At 49.7% G+C, this 18,373-nt stretch overlaps 1 protein-coding gene across 2 annotated transcripts in view; it reads right to left on the bottom strand.

Moving 5' to 3' along the window:
• Positions 1-5,579: 5,579 nt before the first annotated feature.
• Positions 5,580-18,373, bottom strand: part of EPB41L1 (erythrocyte membrane protein band 4.1 like 1) — a 120,601-nt gene continuing 107,807 nt past the window's right edge. For both annotated transcript variants that reach the window (XM_052651135.1, XM_052651136.1), the window contains 5 exons: positions 14,744-14,830; positions 13,861-13,944; positions 11,782-11,862; positions 11,357-11,473; positions 5,580-5,683 (listed from right to left, as the gene is read on the bottom strand). In XM_052651135.1, the coding sequence (XP_052507095.1) occupies positions 5,675-5,683; positions 11,357-11,473; positions 11,782-11,862; positions 13,861-13,944; positions 14,744-14,830 (378 nt within the window). In that variant the 3' untranslated portion in view covers positions 5,580-5,674. The remainder of the gene's footprint in view (positions 5,684-11,356; positions 11,474-11,781; positions 11,863-13,860; positions 13,945-14,743; positions 14,831-18,373) is intronic.

Genomic DNA, 18,373 nt, shown 5'->3' with positions numbered 1-18,373 from the left:
TAGCCAGAGATGGCCTCTATCAGTCACAGTCATGCGTGTCAATCTCAGCCTGTCATGTCAGTTCCATTTCCTGCACGAAGAAGCTCAGCTCCCTCCCTCCCCTCCCCATTCCTGGTCTTGGGCGCTGAGCATCATGGTCTGTTTTCATGACAAGCTCCCTGTTCCAGCTGAACTCACCATCTTCTGAGACTCTGGGGCACTGAACTCTGGGCACAGGCATCGTAGATGTTAGCCCAGGAATCTCACGTGGTGGGTTGCATGTCTGTTCAAATCAGGTTTCTCAACCTTGATACTATTGAGATTTGGAGCCAAATAATTCTTTGTTGTAGGGCAGCTGTCTTCTTGTGTTGTAGGATGTTTAGCAGGATCCCTGGTTTCTACCCACTGTATGTTAGTAGCATCCCTCAGTTGTGACAACCAAAAGTATTTCCAGACATTGCTAAATGTTCCCTGGGTGACAAAATCACACATACCCCCGTGTTAAGAATCACTGATCTAAATGAATCAGCCACACTATTCCTTAACAGCTCAGAGACTGACCCTGTATTTATGGGAGACAGACACACAGATCCAGGGTGTGTGGGTATCCAGTGTTTGCAAACGATGTCCTATTTCAGGATCCCAGGAATGACAGATAACTAAAGGAAACCTACAGGGAAAATATGGGGAAGGATTCACAATTGCTTCTGACAATGGACAGGAGTTTGGAGATAGTAGAAGAATTGCTTTTCATAGCACAGAATTTTATATCATTTAATGAATTACCTTCAAAAAGAAAAAACATAGGACTTCTCTGGTGAACCAGTGGTTAAGACTCTGAGCTCCTAATGCAGGGGCCATGAGTTCAATCCCTGGTTGGGGAACTAAGATCCCACATACTGCCTAGTGTGGCCAAAAAACAAAGAAGAAAAGACGTGGTGTTTAGTGTTTCAAATTCTAGGGAAAAGATCAGGATTTAAGTTTTTGTAAGTATTTAGAATGGCACGTCGGAGAAGGCAATGGCACCCCACTCCAGTACTCTTGCCTGGAAAATCCCATGGATGGAGGAGCCTGGTGGGCTGCAGTCCATGGGGTTGTGAAGAGTCGGACACGACTGAGTGACTTCCCTTTCACTTTTCACTTTCATGCATTGGAGAAGGAAATGGCAACCCACTCCAGTGTTCTTGCCTGGAGAATCCCAGGGATGGGGGAGCCTGGTGGGCTTCCGTCTATGGGGTCGCACAGAGTCGGACACGACTGAAGCGACTTAGCACCAGCAGCAGCAGAATGGCATGTACAAGGTGACTTCAACTCTGATAAGATACTTATACATGAGAAAAGACTGGAAGAAACTGCACCAAATAGTTTAGCCATGGTTGTTGCTTATGAGATTTGGGATAATAAAGAAAGGGTTTGGGGTGAGCTGTTTGGTAGAATTAAAGTGCTGGTATGTGTATCTCAGGTAGCCCACAGGACAGGTTTAAATTTTACACGGATGATGGCTTTCAAATTTTAGTATTTTTGCATTTATTTTTATAAAGACCTCCTTTCTTTGGCAAATGATCCTAGTTTTTCATTTGTGGACGTAAGAGTTTCCTTTACAAATAATTCTGTTTTTGTTGTTGTTGTTGAGTCACTTAGTCATGTCTGACTCTTTGTGACTCCATGGACTGCAGCATGCCAGTCTCCCCTGTCCTTCGCTATCTCCCAGAGTTTGCTCAGAGAGTCAATTTAAAGAAAAATGATATCAACATTGGGACAGGTGGCATGTACGGAGACATGGCAACATATGTGAAGGGGATGAGCAAAGGCTGAAGTTGGGGCTTGTTCTGTACGTTATCCATTTGACTCCGAAGGAGGGGCCTCCACACGCCAAGCCCTTCTGTGTCCTGGGCCCACCTGCTTACTGTTCTTGCTGCCTAGAATGCACTCACTCAAGTTATTCACCTTACTGGATCTTTCTCTTCATTCAGCTCAAAAAGATGTCCTCAGGGAGGCCATCGCGGGCCACCTTATTTAAAGTGGTCTCCTTCAGTGACCATCCCCTCCCCTTGTGCATTTCCTTCCTGGTGCTGATCACCCTGGCTGGAATCGTCTTTGAGCGCTTGCCTGGTTTTTAGTCAGTTTCTCCACTAGCCTCTGAGCTCCTGGAGGGCAAGGGCTTTGTGTTATTCATTGTTGTTCCCATAAAGCCAAGACCTGGTCCACACTGGGATAGGCAGATATTTGAATGGTGTTGTAGGCTGAATGAAAATGTTCCAGTTGGGATCTCTCCACCCCGGTTTTAGCCTGTCCCACAATGCCAACTTGTACTGGTAGCCAAGGTCAGAGAGAGATGCCAAGGCAGTTTGTGGTTCAGCATCAAACACATTTATTTCACTTTTATTGAGTATACAAGAACAGAGAGCACACGCATAGAGCACGGAGCACTGAGGTGGGGGAGCGCGGGGACGAGAGAGGAGAGTGGGGTGTGAGTAAAAAGGACCAGGACAGCATCGCAGTTGGTTAGGAAGGTGCTTTTTGGAAAAAAAAAAAAAAATTTAGAGTGATGTTGTTCATGCAATTTCAGGCCAGTCTTGGAATGTGCTTACAGGATTCAAAAACTGAAACAGGTCTTGGCACTTCCTGTACCCTTAGATGGAAAAGATCCCAAGAAAGCAAAATAGGGGAAAACAAAGACTTACAGGCTGGCAGAGTGGACAAAAGCCATGGAGGGCATCTGCTTTTCCTGTTCGTTTTGCAAGTGAGGAAACTGAGGCCCCAAAGCGAGGATAAGATGAGCTCAATGGCACGTGGTGAGTTAGAGGCTGAGCCAGGATGGCCACCCAGAACTCCTGACTGCCCTCCAGGACTTCTTCCACTATGCTACATGGTCTCCTGGGTGGAGAGGCGGCACAGAAAGGATGTGAAATGTAAAATGGAAAAGTAGGTTGAAGACAGATAAGAAAAACATCTATATTCCCTATGAAGAGGAGGATGGGAGGGAAACAGCGCCCTAGATTTCAGCTTTGCAGCTCCCCTCCTCCCTGCTGGCAGATGCCTGCCTCTGTGTGGAAGGTCAGAGCATCTGTGGACTGGAGAGCTCCATAAACCCTGGCTGGCCCACAAACCAAGCCTGGTCACTTCTTCCCTGTCCTGAAGCCACACACATAGGGTCTGTAGGCAGGTGCAGAACCCACAACAAATATTCTTCCTCTGAGGTATGTCCAGTGTGCTTAGGACACCTGGTTCCTGCAAAGACAAGGATGCCTGAGCCAGATTCCAGATAGCCCAGAGAGGGCAGAGCCACTCCAGCTCTTGGCCCAGAAGGAGTGGGGGCTCTCAAGCTGAGGAGGACGGGGAGGAAGTTCTGTGGCTTCCGTGTAAGAAGAACCTGACGCACTTCCACTCTCAGGGGGAGTTGGAGGGGGTGTGGCTGGCTGCGCCACCTGAGCCCCAGATGCAGGGCTCTCTCTGCCTCTCCTCATCACATGTTTACCTACAGAGGCAAACACCGTTCTGCCTCAGGTCAGCACCAGTTAAGCAGCGAACCATATGTGTCATCAGGGGAACGGATAAGCAAGCCTGGGCATCTGCAGATGTCTGATAATTGGAGAGAAGGCGGAAGTGCTCTCAGAGGGGCTGGAGATGTAAGGCTGGCTCAGGGAGCTTTCCAGGTCCCTCTGATCCCCCCTCCCCCAACGCTTTCTCCTTGAGCCTAACAATGGTGCCTGGCACAAGTAAGTACTCAGTAAATATTGTTCAATGAATTTATCGACTGCTTTAGAAGCAAGATGGGGGAAGTGAAATGGGACTGAGAAATTAAAGGGCAAATGCCTTCAGAAGGGGCCTCACTGAGCTCAGGAAAGCAGCTTGTGTCTGGAAAGCCCACGTGTGCCACAGGGCAATGCCAAGCTTTTGATGGGACCTTCTCCAAGGGCTCCTGTGGTCTCCAGGCCACTTCTGGGACTCTTAGGGCCCAGGATCAGACAGCAAATGTTGACTGAAGGGGAGGTCTCAAAGCCAGGGTCTTATTCACAGGTGGAGCCCCAGCAACACCTCCCGTCCACCTCAGCTTGTTTCAGGAGCCTCTGGGAGTCCAGTCTTGACCTGTCAGGGCCTGCCCTGTGTTCATTCTCTACCGTGGCTGCTTTGACCCAGGAAGAAGAGAATGATTCAGACAGAATACAGGAGTGGTCAAAAGAAAGAACTGAGCTGGGGACATTCAGACAGCCAGGTGGAAGCCACCATCTTCCGTGGCAGCTGGGGGCATCACCTCCCTTGGGATAGGAGTTAGCTGTCACACTGCGGTCAGGGAAAGGCAAGACATGTGGCACAACACAGAGACAACTGAGAACTGCGGCGAGCCTTCCAGGGAGGTAGCGGGACTGAGCTAGGGGATCTGTGCTGCAGGACCCTAAGCACGGCCCAGGTCCCGGCTGCTACTGCCTGGGGGAGAAGGCATCTTGAACCACACCCGGGTTGCTTCCTTCTTGCCAAACCCCTGCCTCTCCATATGGGGACCCCACCCCTCCCCACCAATCAAGCAAGTACAAACACCACACACTGTATTTCTACACTGAACTGTCAGCTCCTACTGTGAGCGACCCACAGCCCAAGTCCGGGTCTCCTTGGCTGGGTTGGTTCGGTGAGATCTAGGAACCTTGAGAATACATCAATCACAGTCAGATAATTATAATTTTAAAACGTCAGCTTCATACTTACCAGCACTGTTTATTTTAATATTTGTTTCCTGTTATATGTAATATACATAACTTAAAGCACATCCATACAAATCTCCTACAAGCGGCACCTTCATAATGAGAACCCATAAACATACAATGTCTACTTCACCTTCTGTGGCTTGGTTTCACGTTCTTGCTTTTCTTTTCTTTTTCTCATTTCCAGTGAGAGTCATCTGCAGTGGCTCTCGGCAGGACCAGGACACAGAGGGTGAGGGGCATGGGGTTGGGGAGAGGGAGGAGGGAACCCAGACAGAAAATGACAACAAGACGTGTGAGAGTTGAGGGGGAAAGGAGGCGGAAGAAAGGCAGGTGGATTTTGCAGCCCAGTGTCAAGACCCCAAAAATAAGAATCCAGTGTTCCTCCTCCTCCTTTCCGAATGGGGGATTTTTCTTTCTTGGAAAGCGGTTGACGGGGGCGTGTCTTGCTGCTGCAGCTTCTCTAACTGGCTGCAAAAGTGTTTTCCTTTGCATTGGAGTTGGCAACAGACGCAGGAAAAGAAGAAATGGGATGCTTGTCCACTGAAGGGAACGTGTAGGCCCAGGTGGCATTGTACTTCTACAATCAGCGTGGTCTGGCTTGCCTTGGTTGTTCTGCAGGGCTTCAAAGTGGGGTGGGGAGGGGAGCAAGGGATTACTGTTGTTACAATTTTTGTTTGTTTGGTTTCCTGGAAAATCCCACCAATTCTTCAATTTGTCTGCAAAGGAAATGTAGGCGTTCAGATGTTGGTTGTTGCTGTCGGCCGAATGCTCGGCCAGCCCCGGCAGCAGTGCAAGGACGTGGTGTTTCCTGTATATATATCTATATCTATATATATCTATATATATATGCTTTTCCTTTCCCAGTCTCTTTCAGGGACAGTACGTCACAGCTGGGACGTCAGTGTTGAGTTGGAGAATCCAGGATGAAGGCCCCTTCTTTATGGTTCTCTGGCTTGGGTTGGACCAGAAACGCCAGCATCTTTTCACAGAGGTCAGGATTCCTGAAGCCAGAGGTCGGGGGGCGGCGGGTAGAGAGGAGAGGGGAGATGCAAAGGAAGGAAGAGGACAAGAAGAGTTAATAACTTCCGTCATTCATCTTTAAATACATGGCTGTTTTCACTCTCTTTACTGTGTGCCCTTGATTATGACTTAGGAAGACAGAGTGACTTATCCAAGCCCACACAGCTGGTAATAAAGTGGCCACTGACAACTGAAGCCATCTTGTTCAGTCACTCAGTCGTACTCTTTGTGACCCCATGGACTGCAGGACACCAGGCTTTCCTGTCCTTCACTCTCTCTTGAAGCCACCTGTCTGACTCCAAAGTCCATGCATGTTTGCTGGGCTGTTTCCACGCAGGTAGGATCTTTCACTTTGGCTGAAAATTTTTCAAGTTACCTTGAAACTTTGTCCTTAGCTTTCCCTGAAAGCTAAGATCACACTTATTTCATTTTGTCCTCCTACCTGCTCTCAGATCTAAAAAATATTTAGACGTGATGGCAGAGGTGGGTTTTGTTGGTTTTTTTTGTCTTTCCTTTCTGTTTGCCATGGCCTGTTGTGTCCTGGAGGTTAAACTCCAGAGAGTAGTGTTTAAGTAAAAGAAACTGGAATCTGGATCCCAGCTCAAGTTTGACTCCAAAACTTGAGCGGTTAAAGGGTCTGGGCTCTGAAATCAGACAATCTGAAGTCAAATCCCACTGTGTGGTCTAACTCTTGTCACTTTGGGCGAGTTTCCTAACCTCTTTAGACCTTAGTTGCTTCCTCTATAAAATGGACAGAAGTTGTAGGGAAGATTCAAGACAAGGATCAGCATAAGTGCTGAGTAAATACTGGCTGTTCTTATCATTACTACTGCTGTTGTTAACTTAACCACACACTGTTCTGATCTCATTGAGGGCAAGGGCTATCTCTTACTTATTGCTGTCTTTCCAGAGCCCAACACCATGCCTGCATATAGCAACTACCCAGAACTATTTAACAGGTGGCCTATCATCCCTGTCCTTTATCACTTACATGGTCAAGTGCTAATGGAGTGGTAGATAACTGATCCTTCTTGGCTCATTTGATAGATGGGAAAACTGAGCCCAGAGGGTGCAAAGGCTTAGCAAGTTGGTGGCAGAAACAAGACTAGAACCCAAGGCTCCTGCTTTGAAATAGGTCAATCCTGCCTCCCCACCCCCCTTCCCCATTTAATTAGAACTCTGAAAGCAAGAAAGCTCTGGGAAGCTGGGTGGGTGTCACCCTCTTGCTGGCAGTGTTTGTATACAGATCCTGCCTGAAGGAGGCGGGCCAGTGGAGCAAAGACAGTGCCAAAGCCTCACAGCTGGTCTGTGAGCTGCAGGGAGAGAAGACTGTGTAAGGCAGGTGATTTCCACACTCACAGCAAGAACTTCAAGAAGGAAGAACTTCATAAGGAAGTCTGCGGGAGCAGGGACAGAAGGAGGATTCAGGGAGGGGAGAGGCAATGAAGACTGGCAAGATGAATGCCCACACAGAAACAGAAACTCGTGCAGCAGGCTGGTGATAGAAGTTTAGTCTGACTTGCTCAGGGCTCTCATCAACCACTCAACATGACGAAACTATAGGGACAAGGAAGCAAGTTCACATCGCCAAGCACCTTTGGCATGAGAGACAACACCTTTGTAAGTCACTGCTATGGACTCGATGTTTGTGTCCCCCCAAAATTCACAGGTTGAGGCCCTAACCCTCAAGAGAATGGTATTCAGAAGCAGGGCCTTTAGGAGGTGCTCATAAACAGGATGCGTGCTTTTCTAAGAAGAGACATGAGAAATATGACTTTTCTGCCTTCCACTGCTTGAGGACACAGAGAAGATAGCTGTCTACAAACCAGAAAAGGGCCTTCACCAGGAACCAGAGTGGCTGGCACCTTGACCTTGGACTTCCCAGCCCCCAGAACTGTGAGAAATTAAGCATGTCTTGCTTAAGCCATCCAGTTTTCTGTTCTGTTACAGCAGCCCGTGCAATCTCCAACACTCATAAATGTGGTTTATTACAGCAGCTTCAATGTATAGATTAACTCCATGTTGTAGATGAGGAAACTGAGCCCCGGGTGGTTCCTCTGGACACACTTTCTGTGTCCAAAGCTGGGTGTGTTCTTTCTACTCCATTCTGTTACTTTCTGAGAAGTTTTTCTTACAGTGCTGGCTTCACTTTAAGTTTTCTCATCAATTAATAGAGTACCTGACTTAGAGGATTTCCCTGATGGTCCGGTGGTTAAAAATTTGCCTTCCAATGCAGGGGATGCAGGTTCAATCCCTGGTCGGGGAACTAAGATCCCCCATGATGCAGGGAAACTAAGCTGGTGTGCCACAGTTACTAAGCCTGCATGCCTCAACTAGAGAGAAGCTGAATGTCACAACTAAGACCCAACACAGCCAAAAATAAATAAATTAAAAAAAAAAAAAAAGAGTTTCCTAATTCAGAGAAGACTTCCCCTCCGGAATTAGTGAGTCTGACTATATTAAGAGTCAGAGGTGGTTCCTACTTGGCGACAATTAATGGGATGGAAGGTGGGCAGAAAAGGCAAGGGAGAAACTTCTGTCTCTCCAGGGCAACATAACAAGGTGACCTTTACAGAAGAATCCAAAAGAGAGAGAGGTAGAGAGGGTGTGTGGTGACGTGTGGGACAATGGCAGCCAAGAAAGAAGTAAAGGGTGGGGGGAGGAGGAGGGAATGAGACGGCAAAGGGAGCACTGCAGTGGGCAGACGTGAAAGACCGCACGGGGTAGGCAGGATGTGGACGCTGGGGTGAGAGCTGAGAGCACCGAATAGCCAGGGAACACAGGAAGGCAGGAGCCTGGGGGGACTGACTGGGATGCTTCTGGGAGAGACGAGGAGGAGTGAGACAGGGAACGGAGGAGGTACAAGAACCTAGGGAAGCAAATAAATAGCGAGAGGATTGGATATAACTATAAGAGGGCTTGTCCTGTCTCCTCATTTTGCAAATGAGCACACTGAGACCCCGATGGTCATGAAGCTAAGTCAGCAGGGTGGATGGAATGGAGTCAGGTCCAGATTCCCAGCACAGAATTCTTTGCATCAGTGGCTCCTACACTTGCTGCACACAGACTTCCTAAGGACCAAGGTATAAATAAAGATTCCCAGGGGGTTTCCCTGTTGGTCCAGTGGTTAAGACTCTGAGCTTGCAATGCAAACAAGCAGCACGTGTTCAATCCCTGGTCAGGGAAGTTACGCATACTGTGCAGCCAAATAAATAAAAAAATAAAACTGAAAAAAAAAAAGAAAAAGATTCCCAGGTCCTAACCCAGCACTTCTCAGTCAGACTCCATGACAATAGTTCTGTACTATCTGTGTTCCCAGGGTATACAGCCAGCTCAGCACCAGCTTGGCAAGTGACCTACACTCTACCCCTCTGAGACCTGGGTAACAAAAAGCAACAATAACTGAGCAACTGAGGGGACAAGAGTGACAATTTACATGAAGGTCTGAGGAAGGCAGGCCCTGCCTGTGATCAGCTTACGTGGCTTCTAGACCAGCCCTGTCTGGGCCTTCCCTGGTTGTCCAATGGCTAAGACTCTGCACCCCCAATGCAGGAGGTCTGGGTTCATTCCCTGGTCCGGGAACTAGATCCCACAGGCTGCAACTAAGAGCTCCCACGGCACAACGAACCCGGCATGAATAAATAAATTAAGCACCCAAATAGACCAGCACTGTCCAACAGAAATATGAGCCACAGATGGAATTGAACATTTTTCAGATAATAGATTTTCTAGACAATATTTTCTAAATGTTCCAGAAATTTATGGCTTTCTAAAATTTTCCAGCCATATTAGTAAAACTCTAATGTTTGAATTTACATCAAAAAGAGTAAAAAGAATCCGGTGAAATTAATTTTAATAATGTATTTTACTTAGCCCAATATATCCAAACATTATCACTTAACATGTAATCAATATTAAAATTATTGAACTATTGTATACTCTTTCTCCATATATAATCTTCAAGCTCCAGCACACATTTTACCCTTAAGGTACATCTCATTTCAGATTAGCCAGTTCAAGTGTTCAACAGTCACATGTGGCTAGTGGCTCCTACACGGACAGCACAGAAAATTATTTCCATCACTGTAGAAAGTTCTATTGGACAGCATTGGTCTAGATCGGGGTTGGCAACGCTTCAGAGTGGCAGGAAAATACTTCCGTGCCTTTTCTTGTGACATGAAGGGGGTGGTAATCAAAGGGTGTAAAAGAAACATTCTGTGTCTTTCTAGAAAACACTGGTTTCCTTCGTCAGGGAAGAGGACGAAAGGACACCTGCTACTCGTGGGGGCCTTTGAAATGGATTTATTTTTCAGTGAGGTATAATGTGCAAAGTCAGTCAAGTACACAAATAGAAGTGTGGAGCTCAGCACATTTTTATATGTGTCCACATCCATGCAGCCCTCCCAGTTCAAGACACTGACACCTCCAGCATCCTCAAAGGTTCCCTTATGGTTCTTCCCAGTCAATGCCACTTCTCAGCAGGAACTGATATTCAGACTTTGAGCATCTTTAGTATGGCCTGTTTTTGAACTTCCTATGAATGGACCCATTTGTAAGTACTTTTTGTGTCTAACTTATTTCACTCAACTCAATTATTATAGATCTGATAAAATTCAGTAAATTTCTAGAGGGGCCTCACCAGCTTCCCCCAAGTTCAGGGGGGAGACCTGTCTGCTCCAGCACCATTTCCCTCCTGTTATTCACCAAGGCACTGATGGCCCGAGACGAAAGAGTAAGGATTGAGGTCCCCTCAGATTCTGACCCCAGGTGGCCTCAGAAGGGTTTCCAATCTAGCAAGAAAGATGCAATGAAGGACTCTGGGTCCCATATTCCTCCTTGGCATCAACTATACCTTCAATTAAAAAAAAAAAATTAGGAGTCCCCTGGTGGCACAGTGGATAAGAATCCGCCAGCCAGTGCAGGGGACGCAGGTTCAATCCCTGGACCAGGAAGATCCCACATGCCACAGAGCAACTAAGCCCATGAACCACAGCTTTGAAGCCTGTGTGTCTAGAGCCCATGCTCTGCAGCAAGGGAAGACCAAGCACTGCAATGAACAGTAGCTGTCACTCTCCACAACTAGAGGAAGCCCATGCAAAGCAAAGAAGACCCAGAGCAGCCTAAATAAATACAATTTTTTTAAAGATAAAAAAATTTTATCTTTTTTCAACTATAAAAGATAAAACTATAATTTTATCTTTTTTCAACATTCAACTATTCTTCAACTTATAAAACTTTCCTTCTTGGCGACATCTAGTGGGTGGTGATGGAGACAGAGCCTTGGCGACAGGAATATGACCGTGGGCTGGGTAGGACTTTTTCTGACTTCCAGCTTACAGGCAATGGGCCAGTGAAGTTTTGCTTATCTCTGTCTATCCCACCTTGGTATCCACCCATCCAACCCTCTCTCCTCGTTTCTCACCACTTCTGGATTTACTTTTCTGGGTCTGGAGCCTAAAATCCCAAAGAAACCAGTCTTCCTTCCCCTCTGTCCTCATATCAAATCTAGGGGAGTGATTTCTTCCATTTGAACCCCAAATCAGAAAGCCTGGGGGGTGGTGATCAAAGCTGTGCTGGGGACCCAGCCTCTGGGTCCTCTTGGAGGACCCTGTTCTCTCCTCTGTCTCTGAGCTACTGAGCCCCATGAGCCTCACCTGTGGCTTCTTGTCCCTCTCCTCCGGGGATGGGTCTGTTTCTCTGTAGACGACGGCTTTGGTTACCAGCATGTCAGGATGCTGCAGTTTGGCCTCCTTGATGGCCAAAGCCAGGGCCTGGAGGAAAAGAAGAACAGGGTGAGGAGCCAGAGCACACTGAATACGGGTGAGGCCACGGAGACCAGCAAGCCCCTCCAGTGCACAGCGAGGCCCCCACAAGTTCACAGGAGAGGGTGGAGTTCAGGTCTTCTGGCTCCTTCTGCCTCCCATTCAGTGCCCCTTCCTTGGGGGCTTCTCGTCTGGACAGGGTCAGCAGGAAGTGGATATCTTCTCTGCTCACAGACGCAGGCGTCCACAGGTAACCCAACGCGGGAGGGCCGGCGGCCTGGGCAGTGCCACTGGGACCCACGCTCCCATCCGCATACCTGGTCTTGATCGACATCTTCATCCCCGGTGATGATGATCCGCTTCTCGATTCTCGTCTCAGAAAACCCTCCTTTCACAGTCTGCAGGGGGAGAGGGAGGCGGGTTCAACCTTGGGTCTGGCTGGGGCAGCAGCCTCAACAGGGGACAGAGCCAAAGCACCCCTCAAGGGCAAGGCTGGAATCAGCAGTCGCCTTCTCTCCTGGCTCCCTTGGTTTTTCCCTTTACTAGTTTTGGGACTTCAGACTGAACACCCTGCCTGGCTGCCACTGTTCCCCCAGCTACCAAGCTGCCCTCTCTAGCTCTTCCAAGCCGGGCTCGAATGCTGTGGCCGTCACCCTGGTGAGCTGCCCTTCCACCTTCCTGCCTCGGTACTTCCCGAGCGGCAAGTTTGTATCTCTCATGGTTCTGGGCCTCTCTGTCTTGTGCTGACCTTGTGTGTGTGACCTGGCCTTGCTCACTAGGCTGGGGCTCTTGAGGGCAGGGGCTGTTATTTTTGTTCACCTCTGCATCCCCTTCTCCCCCATTCCCCTGCCCCACCTGGCCAGATAGGTGCTAAAATGCGCATTTGTTGAATGAAACACATGAATGAAATGTGAATGGTGACAAGGTTCTCCTTTAAATGACTTCCAACGACACTAGAAGAGAAAATTGCATGGATGATGCTTATGCATAAGCTCATAGCTGCCACTGTTTTCTGAAGGGGTGGAGCCTGGGAGCAAGCTTAGAAGATGGGGCAGGACTTAACTGCTTGGTATACTAAAGGTAGGTGGTGGCGGAGGGAAGGCCCAGCTGGAGTCAGGAGAGAACAGAGAGAAGATGGCTCCCAGGACAGAGTAGACGGCTCCCAGGTGGCAGGGCCAGGAGAGACTTTTGAACTGTATGCTGCAGGGTGTGTGATGGAACCCCTTCCCATAAACCTTTCAGTCAAGTCATCCTTGCTCACTGACGCTTTTGGTAGGAATGGGTTCTTTCTGGGGACCATGCTGTGTGGGTGAGGGCAGGGCTTGGATAGTCTTGCTTATTAAGGGCTAGTGCTGTCTACCAGATTCCTCCTTCGATGCTTGAACAGAACCTCCCACTACAGAGGCCAGCCTGGCTCCCTGGCCTCTCTCCTCCAGGACTGCATCTCTGCCCTGGTCTCCCTCCTGTTCTTCCTCCTGGCCACTCAGGCATGGACAAAGCCCACGGGCCCCATCCTGTAAGTCACTGCTGACCCCCCTGGGAAGGTCTCCCTCCTCTGGCCCCGCCCCTTCCTCCTGGACCCCTGCTGGGCCCCCTCCACTCCTAGTCTCTTCCACAACTCTCTTCTTTCTCCCGTCTAGCTGCACATCCTGGTGGACCTCATCTCCTCTCCTTAAACCGCTTTTCACTGGATTCCTTCCCACTTTAAAAACCTTGATGGCTTTCCATGGCTCTCAGACTCAGACCCTCTGTTGTCACCCTTGTCCTGGGATTTCTCTCTCTTGTCTCTGTTCTGCTTCCCCCTCCCTCAGTTCAACCTAATTTCTCACAGTTCCGCCCCTATATGCTGCTTCTTCCTGGCAGAGACAGCTTATCTTGTTTCTCCATGTGCACTGCTTGCAGCCCCTCCAGCAGTCCCTAGCGTGAGGGTGACAAACTAACATTTGCTCAGTGAATAAGTGAACACACGGTTTCTGCTCCCATCTTTTACGTGGCTTAGAACGTCTGCCTCCTCCCTCAAAAGTCCTCCCTGGCTTTCCAAGACAAACCCCACCTTTCCCTGCGCAAACCCCACCTTTTCCAGAAGCCCCTTCCTCATTCTTGGAGCCTTCCTTAAATTGCTCCCTGCTAAATCCCTCTGACACTTAAGCTCCATAAGGCACAAACACTATGGTTCACAATGTCTTCCAAGGAGACAGTCCCATCCCCCCAGCCTGGCCGTCAACATTGAAGGGCAGGTTGGTGCCTATGATGCTTAGCACAGAACAAAGTGCACAGCACTCCAGAACTGGGAACACTGCAGTCTTCTCTATCCACGTCACAAGGCAGAGCTGTGGCGAGCTTCTGAGCCCCACGGCCAGGCTGGGGGCACACGGGCTCCTGCTGCTGCTACTCACTTTGGTAACATGGGTGGTGGTGGAGGTGGAGAGGGTTTCCGCGGTGGCGCCGTAGGTGCTGGTGAGGACATCTTTCCCGATGATCTGCAGAATATAACCACCACCACCCCACCCCAGGGGTCAGGTGAGGACGCTGGGGTCTGCAGGATGGGCCAGGGGTGGGGCCAACCAAGGGAGAAGTGGGGAAGGGGGTGGTTCCATGAAGGTGAAGTCTGGAAGCCAAGATGCTTTGAGTCACGGAGTCTAAGAACTCAGGAATACTGGAGTCTTCAGAAGGCTGGACCCATGAAATTCCCAAACCCTGGAATCTAAGATTCCTAGAACCTGAGATTCCTAAGGTCTTGAAGCCTAACAAGACCCTAGAATTTAAGAATCCTGGACTTTGAGAAGGATGAACAGAGGGATCCCAGGGCAGAAACAGAGCAAAGGGTGGGGAAGACGCTCTTTCTGGGACCAGATGATGAAGATGACAGATCAGGAGAATGGAGGCACTGCCGGAGACCTCTTAGGACAGACTCGGGCTGCTGAGGGTGGAGCAAGTCCAGAGTGCAAGCCTCTGGACTCCTAATCCATTACTCTTCCTGGTCAGTAAGGAGAGCAGATGCCAAAGAGCTGTGACATTACAGGCATCACCAAGGGGAGGGACCAGTTCATCCCACTCTGCCACTGCCCTACTTGTACGTGGGGGCTGGTGGGGAGGGCAATGGACGAGACCCTGACCAGGGAGCCCTGTGGGCATCCGAATGTGATGCCGTTTCCTAGTGCTGTCCTTAAAGGGGCAGCCTCCCAGGCTCCACGCCGCACTTGCCTTGGGCCACCTGTGGACCCGCATCCACACGCTGTGTGTGGAGTCCCCTAGCCTGAGCTGGCCCTGCCCACTTACCGGAGAAAGAGAACGGATTTCCGTGGCCACCGTCTGTGGGCCTGGGATCATGGCAGCTGCCCCCTTCCCGGACTTGAGACTGTTCTCCTGGGGAAACAATAGTGCTCAGATGGCCAGGTCTCAGGTGGGTGGGCCCCCAGGATGGCCGGAGCACGTGACCATGGAGCTCTCCCAGCCACAAGGTTGAATAGCGACATTAGAGGCAGAGAGCTGAAGGCATCATTCAGTCCAGTCTGCTCCTGTTCATCCCTTGCTTGCTCACTCAACACACATGCTTACACACTTACTCATATCCCCACTCATTCAACAAATATTTACTGAATGCCTGGCGTTAGGGACACTGTGGTGAACAAGACTCAAGACTCAATGTTCTCCCTGGAAGTACTAACAAAGGAGTCGAGACATCCAGGCCCTGCCATGTTCCAGCCATGTGACCTGGGGCAGAACCACTTCCACTCTCCAAGCCTCCTCAATTCACCTACATAAAAGGACCCTGCAGGATACAGGTCACCAGTGGCAACAAACATCCCACTCCGGCGGGAGATGCTGATAATGAGATGCAGGTGGGGGATTGTGTATGTGCTGGAGGGCAAGGGGTCTAGGAGAAATCTCTGGACCTTCCTCTCAAGTTTGCTGTGAACTTAAAATTGCTCTAAAAGAATAAAGTCTTAAAAGAAATTTTTTAAAGGGAGACCCTGTCCCACTTGCACAGAGACATTATGAAACTGACAGAGGATGAAAGGGCTTTGCAAACAGCAATCTGTCAGGTAAATACAGGAGTTCAGGCTGGTACTAACAACATGATGACTATTGCTTTCTGAGTACTCACGAGGTGCTAGGTATTGTGCTAAGGATGCATGGTCTCATTTAAGCCTCTGAACCACCTAGGAAATTGTTTTAATATTCCTGTTTTACAGGTGAGAAACTGGAAGGTCAGGGAATATTAAGTGGCTTGTTCAAGCCCCTGTGCAAGTGAGTGACAGAGCCTGGGCTTAGATCCAAGTTGGTCAGACTCCAGATTCAACAAACTCCTTCTGCCATGCCCCTCTGCCCTTGAACCAGCTCTCCTGGTCCAGCCTTGGGGTCTAACTCCTAGATATTCCTGGAATTGGAACCAGGCTTACTGACTCACACTTACTCCAGTATTCTTGCCTGGGAAATGCCATGGACAGAGAAGTCTGGTGGGCTACAGTCCATGGGGTCACAGAGCAGTCAGACACAATGACTAAACAACAACAATTACTGGTGGGAGCCTCCATCTCCCACTTCCTGCACCACCTCGGGGTTCAGCCTTGTTCATCCAGGGGCCCAGAGCTGTGTCCACTCTGCAGCTCCCCAGTGGGCTGAGCCTCAGGTCTGGGCTGTGCGTGACCGATTCTAGATCTGGACCTCTGTCTGCCAGGGGGCGGGTGAGGACAGAAGCCCTCTGCCTTCACCCCACCCTCCCCTGATCTAGCTGCAGCTGTGGGTAACCTGGTTACCTGGTATTCCAATCACAAGCCACTTTCTCAGAGAGTGTCCCAGAATGTGGCTCAGCAGCAGGCCTGAAAGGGCAGCCTTCTGGGCTTCAGGCTTCCTTTCCCCCAGCCAGGGAGACAGCCACTGGCCCCTCTGAATCCTCCCATCCCTCCAGGCCTTCAAACTTCTACTTCCTCTATGGATCCCTGTTTTCTAGCCAAGCCTTACCTCCACCTTCACACTGCTGGGCACACAGGTCGTTCCAAGCAAGGTGCCAGCTACTCCACTTTCCTTTTCCAGATCTCCAGCTAGCCAGTCACCTCTCCTGCCTCAAGGAGGAGCACCCCTTCTCCCTGGCTGGGGCTACACCTCCATTTCCACCCCAGGTCCTTCCTCCCCAGACTCGGGCCTCCTCTCCCTGCCCCCACTCCCCCCACTACTCTCTGAGACGCCTCAGCCACTCAAGCCTTCTATGGCCTCGTCAAAGCCACAGTCCCCTCTCCCTATATCTGCAGCTCAGATCTTTCTTGAACCCGAGACCTTTAAAACCAACCATCTCCGTGACATTTTCCCCTGGAAATGTCCCACAGGCATCTCAGGCTCAATCAGACCCCAAATGGAATTCACTGCCTCCCTCACCCCCAACACATGGCTTCCGCTAAGGAGCACCCTCTGCTGTGCTCCTCCTTGGTGTGAGTGCTTCAGATTTGAGGGGTATCACCTGAAGGACTTGTGAAAACATAGACAACCCCCACCCCGGGCCCCAACCTGTAGTTTTCGAGTTGTCTGGGGTGGGGCCTGAGAATTTCCTTTCTAGCAGATTTCCAGGGCGACTCTCCACGCTACTGAGCAGCCTCACTGGTCCATCTTTTCTCCCATCATCTGAACGTCCAATCAGTGACTAAATCCTGAACTTTCCTGCCTCCAGAGAGCGTTAACCCCACCCCCCTGGTCAGCCTCCACCACCTCTCACTCTGGCCCTGCTCCAGCCCCTAAACTAGTTCTCCGCCTGCTCTTTCCGCCTCTCCCAGCAGAATATGGCTCAGCGCTGCTGTCTCCCTCCGCGCTGGATTCACAGTGCCTGGCTTCACACTACTTCACACACCGTGGGTGTTCAATAAATATTTGCTGCAGGAAGGAAAGAGGGAGGGAGGGAAGGAGGGAGGAAGGATTAGAGGGAAGAAGGGGAAAAAAGGGGATGCGAGCTCCCAAGGGAAGGAAATTTGTCCCAAGCATGTTCCACACAGGTTGCTAGAGTTATCTTTCTAAAGCACAGAAACACATATTTGATGACATCATGCCCCTACTTAAAAAACCGAAGGGCTTCCCTGGTGGTCCCAGTGGCTGGGAAACTGTGCTCCCAATGCAGGGAGCCTGGGTTCAATCCCCGGTCAGGGAACCGGATCCCACATGCTGCAACTAAGACCCGGCACAGCCAAATAAATAAATAAATATTTTTAAAATGGAAGTGAATCTCCATGGTCTCCAGAATGAAGCCTGAACTTCATACATGACATTTGAGGCCCTTTCAGCCCAGCCTTCCTTTCTAGCTCCTTCTCCCCCTGCTCCCCATCCACACACTTGACATCTCACTTCCCTGACCACTTCCTTTCCCTAAATGCTCCACTTCTTGACATCTTTGCCTTTACACCTGTTGTTACCATGACCTATGAAACCTCCTCCCATGACTGCCCCCTAATTTTATCCTCCAGGGTAGCTCAGACGTCACTGCCTAGGGAAAGCCTTCCTCGGCTCCTGCAGTCTCAACCCATGCCCTGGGCTCCCTGGGAAAGCATTATTACACCATTCCCTGAAGGCAGGAAAAAATAATGGCCACTCTCGTTTACAGACCACTTACAGTGCACCAGGCAGTCTTTGGAGGGCTTCACATAGATTACCTTAGTTTAGCCTCATCTCAACACTTTGGGGGATATACTATTGTTGCCCCCCACCCCATTTTCCAAGTGGAAACAGGTCTGAAAAGGTTTTGGGTAACTTGTCCAAGGTCACCCAGCCAGGAAAGTGGGAGAGCCGGGCCTTGTTCACCACTGTGTGCCAGGACCTAAGCATTAGATGTGTCTGTGATTATCACTTGGACGAATGAGTTCTAACAGGCAGTGTCTTTTCTTCAACTCTATATCCCCATTCCAGGCAGAGTAGAGACTAATACAT

Source organism: Budorcas taxicolor, chromosome 13 (assembly GCF_023091745.1).
Source record: "Budorcas taxicolor isolate Tak-1 chromosome 13, Takin1.1, whole genome shotgun sequence".
Classification (NCBI taxonomy): domain Eukaryota; kingdom Metazoa; phylum Chordata; class Mammalia; order Artiodactyla; family Bovidae; genus Budorcas; species Budorcas taxicolor.
This window is presented reverse-complemented; position numbering and strand designations above follow the sequence as displayed.